Source organism: Drosophila takahashii, chromosome 2R, assembly GCF_030179915.1.
Source record: "Drosophila takahashii strain IR98-3 E-12201 chromosome 2R, DtakHiC1v2, whole genome shotgun sequence".
NCBI lineage: Eukaryota > Metazoa > Arthropoda > Insecta > Diptera > Drosophilidae > Drosophila > Drosophila takahashii.
This window is the reverse complement of record NC_091679.1, coordinates 30,246,179-30,261,784: the sequence shown is the minus strand read 5'-3', so window position 1 is coordinate 30,261,784 and position 15,606 is coordinate 30,246,179. Positions and strand designations below refer to the sequence as shown.

Below are 15,606 nucleotides of genomic sequence, written 5' to 3'. Positions count from 1 at the left end.
CATTCCCTTCTACTCTGGGATATGACTATTTTGAAATATTTCCGAATTTCGATTTTAATTTTTAAAAGATCGAACTACTATATCATTAGCTGTGATAGAAACGATCGAAAAATTAATGTGAAATAATAAGAAATTTAACATTTTTGCGATTTGTAAATTAATAGAATGATCTGCAAGGGTACATAAGCTTCGGCTTGCCGAAGCTAGCTTCCTTTCTTGTTAAATTAAAAATCTCAAATAAGGATTATTTACGGTCCCTGATTTCAGCAATTCAACAGCCTCGAGGCTGTTCGTTGAATCACCAGTATCACCAGTACGTATTATTTATATCAAACTCAACTTAGAAAGCATATTCTTTTTACCTTGGTAACAATTATAGACGGTAACTAGCAATAATAAATCAAATTTTACATATTTTAAGTTCCGTGAAACTTTTTAACAAATAACAGCAGTTTAAAAATTCAACAGGAACCATTTTGGGTCGTTCCCTTAATTGCTGACATTTTCTGTTGAATTTTCAACAAATCAGCAATTTAAGTTTAGGGAATACCCTGTATATTAAAAAAGCGAAGATAAGAACCAAACACAGATGTTTTTAAAACATCGATTGCATCGTTGTTTTCATCGATGTTTCTTCACCTGTACACTAATACTGGTCACTCTATTATTCAATATGTTAAAAAACAAACATCAATAAAAAAGCAACGAAACGAAAATTTCTATACAAAAATGACCAGGCGGTCATTTATAAACTTTGTATGGAGATTTTCATTTCGTAGGCTTTTTTATTGAAGTGATTACGAGTTTAAACATTTTTTTAAATTTAATGGTATATAAGTGGTATTTTTAAAGTTAAACTGGTATTTTATGGTATTTCAGACGGTATTTTTTCTCTATACCGGCGCGGTCACACCAACTTCCGCCTCTTTTTCGACGACGACTTGCTAAGAAAAGTTGTGTTTTTCGTACCTTTCGCCAATTCACGTTTCGTGTCAAGAACCCAAGACTTAAACATGCGTTACGTGGCTGCTTACCTTCTGGCTGTCCTCGGCGGCAAGGACTCGCCCGCCAACGGCGACCTGGAGAAGATCCTCAGCTCCGTGGGCATCGAGGTCGACGCCGAGCGTCTGACCAAGGTCATCAAGGAGCTGGCCGGCAAGAGCATCGAGGAGCTGATCAAGGAGGGCCGCGAGAAGCTCTCCTCCATGCCCGTGGGAGGTGGTGGCGCCGTGGCCGCCGCCGAGGCCCCCGCTGCCGCCGCCGGCGGCGACAAGAAGGAGGCCAAGAAGGAGGAGAAGAAGGAGGAGTCCGAGTCCGAGGACGACGACATGGGCTTCGCTCTCTTCGAATAAGCGGCTAGGTGGGCGAATATTCTGTGCAAAACACTTGCGAGGCGAAGGAGCAGCGTCTGGAGGACCGGCCATCGTTTTCGCATGGCCGCCGTCTACACTCAATTGTCTAGCCATCCGTTGACCAGTTCTACGAAATAAAAATCTGCAGTGTTTGCACTTTATATAAACCAAGTGGAATTGTGTTTTCTGTGCCGTTTAGGCGGTTATTTTCATGGTTTTTGTGTCTCATTTCCCCTAACAGTGGACCCACGTGTTGGCTAACATTCTGCTAAAGCCATCCATGTTAGGCGAACAGTTCTCGGCATCGGCAATGTTAACTTAACAGCGCGCGCTTTTAAATTAAATTTAAATTTCCTATTGTCTATGACTAGAGATTACAATACACACTAGGAATCGAAAGCTATATTTCATTCAGTTTATTCTTCAGATGCTTGAGAAGAGGCCTTATAGTGGATATATACAGCTTCTTGTAAGTAGACTAGGAAAGCAGCCATATACTAACATTGATTTTTTTGCCTCTACAGAAGGTAAATTGTATGGATCCTATTCTTCATACTGAGAAGTGGCTTTATATTGGATTTGCAACATCAGGTCAATATAACTTCTATATCCGAAGAATGTCAAATGAACGATTTGTAATGGATGTCGTTTAAAAGATCTTATAACAATGATATTTTGCAGTTAGAAAGCTCTCGATTGAAATATTTCGTTAAATAGTTATTCGCCATTTGACAAGTTTTCTTACAAATATAGCCTACCACCCAAAATAAATTAAATCGAAATGTTAAGATGAATATTGAGTTTTTTAAACTCTAAAATTTAACGTTTTGATTGATTGAAGTATAACCAATGGTCTAACTCTACGCTTAACTACACCGAGGAATTGTACACATAAATACACCGAGGAATGCGGACATCATAACTTATTTACATCCAATTGCAGATTGATTAGGCCAGGCCCACAATAGTATAGAATATTAGGGGCAGCACCAGGTTGTCCACCTGGTCGGTGAAGGCCTCCACCAAAGCAGAATTCAATGCCGCGAAAATGGTGGCAAACCATTTGGCTTGGGTCATAGCTACCAAGCCACCAATCTCCAACAGCCAGACGGCCAAAAGGACAGACACCACAAAGGCGATGGTGCCTTCTAAAGAGCGGGAGGATCCTGAAAAGATAAATTAAAATAATTTGAGAATTGTAATATGTCTAATAACTCAAAGAAAGAATGTCATTACTCAAAAAAGCTATTTTGACGATTTAAAATTGAAATTAATTAGTTAGTTAATTAATTAGTAGCGGTGTAACAATTTAAAATATGAATATTTTGCTTTTTTGAGTAATAAACTTCTTTCAGTAAGTTCTGTTTTACTTACTTCCCCACTTATTGCGGCCCAGCTTCGAGCCCACTACACTGGCTGCAGTGTCTCCTACGCCCACTGCCAGTATTCCCGAGAGCAAAGCCAATGTATCGTCTCCGGAACAGGGACACGGGGTCATCCAAATGGGCATAGAGCAACCGATAAGCAGACAGAACGGAGTCAAAGCCAGTTCTCCGGCGTCCTTTTCATCTTTGAAGGAGCGGAAGGCATCGGCGAGTCTGTCAGCCAACGGAGGGATCTTCAGGAGACGTAGAATTTCCAGCACCACAAAGGCAGCCAATGCCACTCCAGTTGCCAAGTACAGCAGGGCGCACTCAAAAACCAATCCGGGGATATAGACCAGCACGATTAGCAAATGGAAGATCTTCCGTACTCGCGTGTTGGCCTTCGAGGCGCTACCAATTTGCCAGGCCACCGTAATGCAGGTTAGTACAACCAGCAGCAGATAGAAGACCAAGATGCTGAGGCGATCCTGATCCCGGAGGAGAAACTGGATGAGGGCCAAGAGAGGAAGCGGACGAGTCACCGGCATGCATGTAACAGCCAACAGGAGCTGCAGCGTCCACAGGTAAAAGCGATACGGCTTCCGAAGCGATGGAAACAAGACGAGAGCCAGGCAGAACACCAGTAGCCAAAAAAGTGCATTCTGGAAATGAAATAAAATTGGGATAAATTTAAATTAAATTTTAAAATTATTAAAATGGAAAATTTCTCTCCTTTTTACCCACCACCATAATCATGTTGAGGATCTCAAACTCATCAGATGGCCAGGAGCCGCCGCAGAAAAATCCGCCCAGTCGGTGGACGGCGCTCATTGCGAAGAGCACCAGTCCCTGGATGAAAACAGAGGCCTCGCCATAAGTGAAGGATCCCCCGAAGCCACGCAGAGTGTAAATATAGATTTGCTGATACGAGGAGGTCAGTAGGAATCCAACTAGTACAGCGAAGATAATAGAGGTGTCCACTAGGAGATAGAAGGTCAGACTGGTGACCACTCCGGGCAGCAGGCTCACCAGGCATTTAACCAAGATGCCCGTCTTCACGAAGGCGTAGATGAAGAAGCAGAGGGTCTCCAGGGCCATGCCGCCGGCAGAAACGGTGAGGATCGACTGCATCCTGGCCTGATCCTTGCATTTTGGCGGGGCGTGCAACAGGCGGACGCCCAAGGCCAGCGGAAGCAGCAGACATAACCAGCCGCCGGGTCCGGCATTGGGTCTGGAAAAGGGTCAGATAAGATTTACGGGCTGTAGCGATAAGGCGGAACTTTGGACCCTCCTTCTAAACTTGACTCACCTGGGCGACATGGCCTTCAGGCTGAAAACATCCGGGCGCCTGGTGCTCCGTCGCTGGTGGCGCACACCTCCCAGTCCACTGGACTGACTGTCCGTGGAACCGATGGAGTCCGATTCCGAGTGCTCAGTGTCCGATTCTGGGCTCCGCATCATCAGGTGGCTCAGAACATGACTTGGGCGAAATCGCAAATGTTTTGTGTATCCGCAAATGGGTCAAGGTGGGGAGAAAACCCCACGCTTTTCCTGCACTCTTCGGGAAATTGATGGTGTTTTGGATGCACTGGACCAGCTGGTCGTGGGCTGTTGTTGTTGTTGGAAAACTGTTGATTCGGGTTTGGAATGCACTACCGGATTTAACGGCGTCCCCGTGAGTGGTCACACTAATCACGAGGAACGGTGTGCCCAGACTCGATTGGAGATTGGATATGCAGTTTGGCGGGAAAAAACATAAAATTTAAAGCTATCTGGCAAAAACCCACCATATTACGGTAAATATAAAAATATCCAATGTTTTGATTTCTTGTATTTATATTGTAAAACCAAACCTCATACAAATTGCATTTAGCATAAATAACATTAAGAAAATCTTGAACTACTGGGGGGATACTTCTCAGCTTCTTAAAGCAGTCCAAACAAGTAATAGAGAACGGGCAGGACGAGAGCCGCCTTAGCGGTCGAAATTCCGGTAATGCAAACAATCAGCTTGAAGACTCCATACCAAAAACCGAGCTGCAGGGCAACATGAAGACCCAGGAGACTGAAAGGGGAAGGATTAGTACTTAATTAAGACGCAATAATTATTGCCCACATTTTATCCTTGCGACGCGCCTTCTCCAGGTTCTTGGGGGGCTCCTTGCTGAGATACTGACGAACTCCGAGAATCGTGTTGGCAAAGTATTCATCCCACGTCAGCTCACCGATGTCAATGAAGAACTTCTTCTTGTCCACCAGATTCAAAGTCTTTGAAAGGGCTAATAGACGACTGCTGTCAAAGTGCCACTCGGTGAAGATGAACTTTTCCAGAGTATTCAGTGAGTTCCAAACGTTCTTGTGCAGACGAACCAATCTGAAAATAGATGGTAATATTTTAGGACATATTATTATATTTACTAAATATATATATCGACACTCACATCGGCCTACCGCCTCCAATCTTGGTGACCAGATCCAGAATAACAGCGGGAGTGAAGTGGAACAGAATGGCGCTCAGCCGGAAGACCCAGAGGCTCTTGACCAGACGCAGGTTGGGATACCAGACGGCACTGTTCAGCGGATAGTCGTGCAGGTAGCCGTTGATCTTGTCGGCCATCAGCTCGAACCGGAAGGGCTTGTATGTACTAGAAGTCAGGTGGAAGATTTGCAGATCGGCTGGACGGCCTCCGTTTTTCGCCTGCAGCGAGTTCACATAGTAGCCGGTGGTTATTATGCCATTGACCACCACATCGATGGGTATGTAGTCCATGATAATGCTGGGATCCAGGGGAAGACGACGCAGCACGCCCTTGGATGCGCCCATGAAGAAGCCCTGGGGTCCGTTCTTTGAAATGGTCCATCCGGGAAGTGGTTCCTTCCAAGCAGCGGTGACTTAAGAAGGATAAAGGTGAGTTTTAGTTTGCAAAAGCTTGAGAAACCTCTATTGAATACTCACTCATGCTGGGACGGACGATGCCGCAGGGGAATTTACTGGCCACATTGGCCACCTCGTGCTCCGCCAAATGCTTGGTGAAGGTGTAGGTATTGGGATGATCCTTCAGAAGTCTGCAGGAGAATTAATTATTATATACACAGTTAATTTTAATTTAATCAAGGGCACCCACTTTGGTTCCAGTTCCTTGAGGGCCTCATCGTTGAGGGTCTCCGACAGCTGGATGATCTTCTCGGGATCTTCGGGCGAGGGATACAGCTTCTCCTCGACCTTGGTCAGATAGGCATTCACGTAGGCACTGGACACGTGCACCAAGGAATCCAGTTTCTTTAGCTGTTGGCACAGCTCCACCACTCGCCTGGTGCCCCGCAGATTGATGTTGGTGGTCTCCTTCAGAGACTGGAAGAAGTCCAGGGTGGCGGCCGAGTGGAAGACCACGTTCACGTTGTCAATCAGGAGCTGACGATCCGCGGGCGAGATGCCCAGATTCTCCAGACCCACATCGCCCTCGATGGGAACTATCTTGGCGAGACGCGGCTCCAGCTGCAGCTCCTTGAACTTGTCGAACACGGAGTTCTTCTTCAGCTCCTCCAGGCGCTCCTTCACATTCTTGCCCTTCTTGGCCCGCATCAGCAGGTACAGTGTGCCCACGTTGGGAACGTCCCGCAGCAGTTTCTCCACAATGGTGACGCCCACGAAGCCAGTGGCTCCCGTGATGAACACATTGCGACCCGCATAGAAGTCTGTGATGGGCGAGCTGAAATATTAGGAGTTTTTCAATCAGTTGACCGCCTTGTATTGTGTTTATATAACTAATTCGACTATATTTACGAACGTCATAAAAGATGAACCGAACTTTCTCTCATCGCCCATTCAAATGGCCCAATGGAGCCAGCATTTGCTTACGACACTCGTTCACCCGTAAAAACCTTCGAGGGAGGGCATCTTAACTGCTCTTCTGGCTGAAAACCCGTTTTACCCACTGGGTTCCGAGTTCTAAGTGCCCATTGTATGTCCTCTAATATTGATATAACTAATGATTGGTTAGCAGGTGTCGACTGGCGGGTCAATGCTGGAATTCAAAACCATCTTGTGGGTGTCTCTCGTTTCTAGGTACTTTGGAACGGGCATTCGACTGAAAAATGGTTTTGCGTTTATGCAACCTGATCAAATATATGCTTTGATTTGGGTTCCGATCTTTTAAGAACGGGATTTCAGATACCGGAAAGGTTTTTCTAGGCAATTCTTTAAAACTTTCAGTAGCTCATTAAGGTCTTTCGGCTTGGAAAACCCATTTCCAATTTACTAGCAAATAATTTCCCAACCGTTTCGATCGAATTACCAAACATATTGGGGCTCCAGCAAACACGCAACGTGATCATTCAATTAGCCAAGTCTGGCGCATTTCTCTTTTAATGACCTCCATCACAGTTCGCTGTCTCCGCTTTTTTGTTATGCCAAATGATTTTATAATAACGATCATTGAAGATGATTTCTGTGTTTCTTGCCCCCCTCTAACGATGCGTGATATAATTTCTGCATAACAAATGACATTTTGATGACGGCGAATGTGTTGCATTTAACTTTCCCATGTATGAATATGCAAAGGGTGAATGCAAATTTTATTTTGAGCAATTAAAGGAGGCCCTCGAGATTGCGCAGACCCATCGCAAATAAATTGAGTGCAGTTGAAGCCTTTGCAGGTGCTCATATTTACACACCCGAAAAGGCAAGTCATCGTTTGGGCCAGGCTCACAGTTCAAGAGCTCGTTGGTAAGCCAAATTGAGCTTTCACTTTGTGGTCCGTAGATTTGAAGGAGAGGAGAGGCGAAAACGGAAGGGATTGGGGTGACCCAATCAAGACAAATGGCTAATAACTCATCGAGCAGATTTGCTTAATTTAAAACGTTTTGCTTTCAGGTTTCCGTATTACTCGTTTCTTTGGTCAACTTTTTTCGCTGTTGCAAATTAACTTTCTTATCAGTCCAAATCAACTTCTGAGATTAGATTTTCTAGTTGGTCAGTTTGGGCTTATCTGGGGTAATTAAGTGGAGCGATTTATGGTGGCAATGCTACTTGAAATTTGTTTGAAATTAGTTTTTGGTTTAGAAAATTGGAGGCCATTGAATAGCTTTCAGCGAAAAACTTCTGCTAAGAAAGCGGAAATACATACAAAATATAGTAATGTATTTTTGAAACCCGACATAGTACACTCAATGCCTTGCATAATTCAGTATCATTTGCAACAGTTTACCGCATTCCTTAACGACTGGCGTTAAGAACCCCCATATCATTAGCTTGCACATAAACTTAACTGCTTGCCCACCGCGGCAATTAAGCCGCCACTCGACTTTAAGTAACTGACCCTACCAACTGCAATCAACCTTGTGTTGGCTCATAAATCTCTTGGCATTTTATGATTAATGCTCGTCCCGAAAATGTTTAGCAGCCTGTCAGGATGCGATGGCTGCAATATGTAATAATCTTGTTTCCCTTCGGTTCCTTTTGATTTAATAACCTGTAATTTTCCGCTTGACTTCCTGCCTACGAACCACTGAACCATTGACGTCATATTGCTGAAAGGGGACTCTCGATTTTAAGGAGAGGGGCATCCAGCAGGTCAAAGCTTGAGTGTGAAAACTGGAATGCCCAGCCCTATTTGCATCTCTATAGCTTTTCTATCAACCTTTTTCATCACTGCACAGATACATTCAACAGGTTGATGAAAATTTTCCATTGTTCTCTAATGCAGGTTACTCTGAGGTGATAGGTTCTCATTGGAGAAAGAAAGTGTCCGTCTAAATGACCCACTGCCAGTTCGTAATAAAGTAGAATTAGTCGCCAACGCAAGTGTTAATTATATTAACGTCTGACCTCAATAACATGAACTATTAATCTTTACTAAAATAAAAATACTAAAATTAAAAGTAAGTTTATGAATCTTAATGATGGAATTAGCTTAATGGTTCGAGGCAATCCGAAATGGAAAAGGTTGTCCTATTGAATTTTGAACTATGTATATGACTTGACGGAGTGCATCTTTGTGTGTACCTATAAATAATTTTACTTCCCAACCCAGTTACTGAATCGCTTGAAATAGTGACTTATTTCGAATGTAGATATGTGGCTGAAAATGATTTGTATCTTCAGCCTAAGAAGATACTCTTCACATTCAGATATTTATCCCACTTCGAACTTTGCACTGTCTTTCTAACCTCACAAAAGGCGCTCGAAAGCGGGGAAAAGAGAAAAAAACAGGTCGAAAGTTGTCAAACGTGCTACCAAAATTAAATTCAACAGAAAATGACCAGAAACCGTTGTTTAGAGCCAAATTCGGTAAGACTTACCTGGCCATGGTTTCTCAGCAGGTGTGGTAATTGCCAATAATAATGCCAGTTGCAGTCTATCCGCTCGTACCGATTATTTATTTAATACTAAAACTCGGCTTAGAACGACGAAATTTCTCTTTTCCACGTATTTCTCTTCTTTTTATCGGCCTCCTCTTTTTATTTATTCCGTCTTTCTATCTTTTACTCCACTGTTTTAATTGTTGTTGCGATGCGACTGTAAACAAAGTACCAACACCAGTGCCACTGGACGTGTGTGTGCTGCGGTGTGTGCGAGTGTGAGTGAATGTATCTCCGATCGTCCGATTTTCGAACGTAGCCGGCAACAGTAAAACTTCAACTGAATCTTTATGCCGTCAAATGGCCACGGAAATGTGCTCGGCAGCAAGCCGACGGGTCGTGGATGATCATTACCTACGCATCGTGGAACGACTACGCTCGTCGGGTAAACCAGTTATCCAGTGGCGTCCCAAGAAAGGGGTTTCTCACATAATTTATTGTGTGCTATCTGAAATACGCTATCTCAACGAAATACGATATTCAAACAATTGGCGTGCATTACTCACTGACTTCACTGAGCGAAGAGATACAGAAAGAGAGATCCTACAGATACTTTCTTATTTTTAAAGTGGTGAATGCATTCTCTTCTTTGTTTCATAGAGACTTATTTTGTCAGCGTCCGTGTTGGAAGAATATTAAACTAGCATTTAAAAAATGAACCACACCTAAAATAACGGTTCGTTTTATACCATCTAAAAAAAAAGATACGTCTTCTTTTGTTTTTAATTCCGTTAAAAAATCCTATATTGGTCCTATATTGCATCCATTGTAGCTTTGTAGATCTCAGTTCATGGCAAGAGCGACTCAGGTAGTGATCTTGATGAAGAATATATATTCTTCATAGGGTCGGAGGAGCGTCGTTCTACATGTTACATTCAATATACCCAAATTCAAAATACCCTATTACATTTTACAATTAAAAAAATGTAATTTGTAAACTGTTGTAATAATTAAATGTTATTGTGGCGCCATCCAGCGGTTAACAAAACATGGTACAAAGCCTCGATAAATGATTTAGCTTTGACTTGAACCAAAGCTATGTCAGTAACCATTTGTTTTAAAAATGATAAAGTGGGATAAGCAAGAAAGTAAAGCGCCCTAATTCAAAACTTTAGAGTACATGTTTTATCAGACACTTTAGATCTATCTATCGATTCTACTACTTTACTTATCCTTCCAATAATAAAATAACAACAAGTACCCAAAAATAATATTAATTTTGTTAATACATATTTTTTTAGCTCTTTATATTTAGTTCCTTATTTCTCTGCGTGTATTTAACAATTTAAGCCATAGAAGCTGCTCGATAAAACCCAAACGCAACACTTGAATTCCTTATGCATGAGACGCCACCGACCTGGGCAGCGCTTCACCCATTATTTGGCAGGTGCCACTGAAGCCAAACTCAAAACTTTCTTCGCCCCGAGGGCGGGCACACGCCTCTAAAAAATAGAAACATTTTCCACATTTGTTTTGCATTTTTAAAGTTATTAAATATGCGAAACATGTAGTCAACGATTGACATGCAAAATTCGGCAAAAACAAAAGCCCTAAAAATGCAATAAAATAAGTGAAAAAAAGGTGTAGGTATACAAAATGGTTTACAATTGTCAAAGCCTGTAATATTACGAAATTTCAGAAACTATTATAACCATAATTCTAAAAATAATTTATGCAATTGTTTCACGAAATGTCTTAAATTCTTCAATCTTCATCAGTAAAATCATCATAAAACATTGATGCTGTCAAATACTAATTAGAATTAACAGAATACTTTATAAAAATAAACAAATTATTTCGTATGAATCCTTTATTATTGTTTTTATTGCATTATTAGCTTCCTAGTGAGACAAGCAACTTGTTTGTGTAAATTAATAGTTTTTGGAAAGACAATTAAATATTATAAATATCACTTATTTTTATTGATATAATAATTTAGTTTTTGATTATTTATTTATTTGTAACTTTTATTTTTGCAAAATACTAAAGCAGTACAAAGAGTATTAGTGATCTAACAATCGCATTTTTTGAAATACCCTAACATTAAGGTTATATTAAGTGGTATATTACTGAAATGTTTCACAGAATATTACAAATTTAACTGCGTTTCAGTGACTATATCCCTTAACAATCCAAAACTTTAGACTTCAAAACAAACCCTTGTTGTCTACAGGTCGGTATGAAAGCCCTACAATTGCCGGCTTGTCGTGGAACTTTCGCTCTCGGTTGATGGCTGATAATTGCTGGTCATTTGCATATGACGACCCCTCCTCCGGACTCTGTTTTGTTTATGGCGTGTGGGAGCCAGAGTTCGGGCCTCGAGTGCGTTGCAAGTGCATGTCGTGGCCACAACTTGAGATCTTTGGCGAGGGGCCTATCATAATTTGTACGGATATCACGTACTCGGACGAGGGTCATGCGTCCGGATTATCAACGGCTGTGATCACGAGCGGAGCGCCGGTCCTTGGCTTGAACTTTCACATGCGATTCGTGGCGGTAATGGACGGCAGATTGGTGGATTACCTGGCAGGCGATGATCCTCCGGTGTGATTAGCTAACCGAATCAAAGTAATAGGCGAAAACTGCGCCTGGCGAAAGTGCAAATTTATCATCGATTTAATCTTCGTCGGGTCTCTGGCTGCTCCATTTGAATTAATTGGTCGGACAAATTGGGCGATTTATGACATTCGATGGCTTTATTTATGGTCGGTTTATGCAATACGCAGTGAAATTTCCATCGACTTGCGTAAGAGATAGGTGCAAAATTTAAGCTGTTACTACTATTGTTATGGGCTAAAGTACAACAATATAGTGGACAGCCTGTTCGAACGGAATCCAGAGCATTCCCATGGAAAACGAAAGCTATGAAGTAACTGAAGAGTCTTGCATTTAATTTCTAAAGAAACGTTGCACAATTAAAACGCTTCAAGCATCATCAAAAGCCGCGCACACACACGATTACAATGAGGGGGCGAGTGTCAGGCAGAGATCATGGGGTTTCTGGCCCAGAGATGGGATGACCACCAACTACTCCGAGCGGCAGTTACCCGAACCGAATGCACAATGACGACTCTTGGACTTTCCCAGCGCTCCGCGCCGCACAATGGAAATTTCTTATTTTTCTGGGCAAAAAGATTTATAGGAACTGCCGGCGGCGCAGCCACTTGAGAAGCAAACAAAAAACGAAAGTCCAAGTGCTACAATAATATAAGATCTTTCTCCAGATTTATAGGCCCATCTATGGAAACAATTGAAAAGTACTCATGGACAATATTTTCCCTTTCTTCAATTGGGGGGCGGGGGATCTGGGAAATGCCACCGTTCTGGTGGCAGCCCGGATAAACCCCCCCCCCCCCATTTTTGGTATCGCTTAATGAAATCGCACAAGACCCGAACTGAAGATGGTCATTAATTTGACGGCCCTGCCAGCCCATTTGAAACGTAACCCGTAGGAAATTACTGCTCATCCGGTAATTATTGGTCTTGGGATCTTGATAGATCGATCGACGGGCTGATACTCGGCTTTATTTTCGGATGCAGCCAGCGTCTTCACACCGCCAACGGCTCTGATAGATCTTCATTTGGGAGCCGCTTGTTCACAGGTGTGTCGGTGGAATGTCTAAACATGGCAGCCTCGATCATCGCCATGAGAATCGCGATTTTTAGTCTCGTTGGGCTTTTGGGGACCTACTATTCACCAGCCTTCGAGTTCGAGACTTCTCCATTTCACCAGCAGCCAAAGTAAATCATTTACCCGTGGCCTCAGGCCAGCGAGGCTTCCCTTTCCTTTTCCCAAAAAGGTAAACCTTTTTCTGGCCTTTGCCCTTCGGACATCATCAAGAAAAAAAGTGAAGGCAATTGTAAAAATATATATAGTTTTCTGGCCAACATTTATCAAGAAAAAATTATAAATCCACCCCCCTGCCGGCGCCCATCTCGCATAATCTAAATGAATTTTTTTAGTTTCGCTTTCTAATTAATTGCATTAGCTGCGGTGGACGCCTACACAAAACGTTTTCGATGTAAAAACGTTTTCCCTTTTTAATTTTCGCCAATTAAACGGCTGCACAGTCGAACCTTGATTACCGGCCAAATAAATAAGTAAATAAAAAATGAGAAAAGAAAATACACATCAGCGAGCTGGAGAAAAAAGCGGTGACGGAAGTCAAATGGATTCTGTGAAAGGTGCAAAATTTTTATGGAGAGCCGCCAAACAAACAATGTGCAGAAAAAACGCACCTAATGAAGACGAAAGTCGTTGCGCAAATGGAATTAAATTAAAATGGCATCAAAAGGAAATAATAGTGCAATTAGACGTGGCCCAGCTGGCCAATTCGACCACCAACAAAGTCGGTGTTTAAACAAAGTTCGAAAATAAAGCCCACAGCGAAATACTCTTCATTAATCTAGTTAAAAATATGAAGTCTTGATGTCTCAGCTGGTAGAAAAAAGAAAATTAAAGAATATCATATAAACTATAAACCCAAATTATAATAAACATATCTATAAAATAATAATTGTAAAAGTAAAGATCTTTAAGATTGTAAGTTTATAATTGGGAAGTTAAGATGTCATTTTGTAATATTGTTAAACAAATTATAAACAGAGCTTCATCAAAATTTAGTTGAAATAGGTATAATTATTTATAAATTTATAGATATAGGTATATTAAATAATAATGTGAAATTTATACCATTATTCTGTTTAAATTGGTGAAGTTAAGATGTTAAAGATTTCAAGTTATAATGGGGAAATTAAGATGGCATTTTGCAATATTGTAAAACAGATTAATATACCTATTTATAAAGATATATCTATAAATTGAATAGTTTATGGGACTTATGTGACACTAGTATTACCAAACCGATAGCAAAGCCAATGAACTCTTAGTCTGCCCCGAAAACCGTGCCAAAAGTTTCGCCCATTTCTCTAATCGCGAGCGGACCCGACTCGTTTGCCAGTTTATTGAATAACATTTGCGTAATTAAAGGTGTGCGAAAAGAAACCGAAATTAAATCATAGGTGTACCATCTAGCTGCGGATTTGCCCGAGGGGTCTTGACTCGAGGAGACCCTTTTTCCGGCGGCCATTAACACGCGCTAATTGAAAGCGCAAGTTGTCAACCGGTGGCGTATGCGTGATTTGTTGTCGTTTTAGAAAACCAAACTTACGCAGTTAGGTAGCAGGGAATACTTATATTTGAGGGGAGGGTAGTCCTGGTAGTCACAGCCAACATGTCATACATTGGCTTAACAATCATTGGCTGTATGTCATTTGTACTTGCTGCTGTTAGCCGCTACTCACTTTCATTTGTTATGCCGAAGTTTCTTTTCTCTCTGGCCCTGTCTTGTTTGGCTTAGTGGGCAAACATGGCTCGCAACTTGCTAAAAGTGAAATTATTGCCTTTTCAATTAGTCACAGATCCCCAAATACCGATCCGCTGAGCTACTGAACTCCCGCGTTTGAAGTTCGAACCCTTTGAAGATGGCAAATGGAAAGCCCCGCCAAGATGAGTTTTTGGTTCAATTTGCGGGTAATAAATCATAGAAACATGTTGACGCCTCATTTTGATTAATTGGGTCCTAATCCCAGACAGCCCGGAGACCAGAGACCATTGACCAACAGCTCACAACAGATCGGCATTATGAACTTGATGGCTTTCGATTTCAATCGCCGCCGCTGAAAGCAAAAAATTAATGGCAGTTAATAAACTGTAAGGGGAAACACGGCGAATTGGCAATTTGGTAGGCGTTGACATGGCAACATCCCTGTAATGTTGGCCAAAATCGAACCTTCACTTTCCGCCGTCGCTGGAAATTGAATTTCTCACACTTGTCGCTCACTCAGCGATCATTATGTTGATGTTTTCATCGATCGCTCAGCCAGCCCCCTGTCGATATTTCTGCTTAGTCTGCAAATTACTTGGCCAGCTGTGAAATAGAAATTTTGACGGCTCATCATTGAGAGATATCTGTATGCTTATCGAAAATCAAGTGGCCATTGCAATTAGCATGATAAAATGATGAACTTTTGCATTAAAGAAATTGCAAAATCAATTATGACCCATCTCTAAAATCTCTATAATGAGGATCGCAAAGACTGGATAAAATGGTAAATAATACCTAAATGATTTTTAAATCATTACATTTTACACACTTTTCTGTTCTGATTCCATATAAAAAATATTAAAAACATTCAAACAAACAAAAACCTTGATTCTCTTTGTTTATGTTCGCTTATGAACTAAGATCAATTTGTCTGATGGATGTTGCCTTCAAGCCCTCGACTAGCGGTTATATAACCCAATATTACCTGGTCAAATGGGTGGCGGCATCTGAAACAGATGCGATCGAAGAATGGATTTGTATATTTCATCATTTGGTGTGCGGATCGTTGGGTTCGCCCCGTTGCCATTTGTTTAAAAGTTCGTTTTTGGGTTTTGTTATTGCTTGATTTTGGCACCTTCTTGGGCGAGCTCCATTGTGCAGGAGAAAGTCAACGCTTCGCAGGGTCTTTGTCTTTAGATACCA

At 41.8% G+C, this 15,606-nt stretch overlaps 3 protein-coding genes across 3 annotated transcripts; 1 reads left to right on the top strand and 2 right to left on the bottom strand.

Moving 5' to 3' along the window:
- Positions 1 to 914: 914 nt before the first annotated feature.
- Positions 915 to 1,523, top strand: RpLP2 (ribosomal protein LP2). Its single transcript, XM_017146353.3, has one exon. The coding sequence runs from the start codon at positions 1,014 to 1,016 to the stop codon at positions 1,350 to 1,352; it is 339 nt and encodes a 112-aa protein (XP_017001842.1). The 5' UTR covers positions 915 to 1,013; the 3' UTR covers positions 1,353 to 1,523.
- Positions 1,524 to 2,138: 615 nt separating this feature from the next.
- Dolk (Dolichol kinase) lies at positions 2,139 to 4,353 on the bottom strand. The gene is made up of 4 exons (XM_017146352.3): positions 4,026 to 4,353; positions 3,461 to 3,947; positions 2,727 to 3,378; positions 2,139 to 2,518 (listed from the first exon to the last, which is right to left on the bottom strand). Exons 1-4 carry the CDS (start codon positions 4,175 to 4,177, stop codon positions 2,301 to 2,303), a joined length of 1,509 nt encoding a protein of 502 aa, XP_017001841.3. The 5' UTR covers positions 4,178 to 4,353; the 3' UTR covers positions 2,139 to 2,300.
- Positions 4,354 to 4,527: 174 nt separating this feature from the next.
- LOC108060587 (putative fatty acyl-CoA reductase CG8306) lies at positions 4,528 to 9,364 on the bottom strand. Its single transcript, XM_017146351.3, has 6 exons — positions 9,017 to 9,364; positions 5,842 to 6,426; positions 5,673 to 5,782; positions 5,158 to 5,608; positions 4,833 to 5,090; positions 4,528 to 4,781 (listed from the first exon to the last, which is right to left on the bottom strand). Exons 1-6 carry the CDS (start codon positions 9,022 to 9,024, stop codon positions 4,643 to 4,645), a joined length of 1,551 nt encoding a protein of 516 aa, XP_017001840.2. The 5' UTR covers positions 9,025 to 9,364; the 3' UTR covers positions 4,528 to 4,642.
- Positions 9,365 to 15,606: the final 6,242 nt, after the last annotated feature.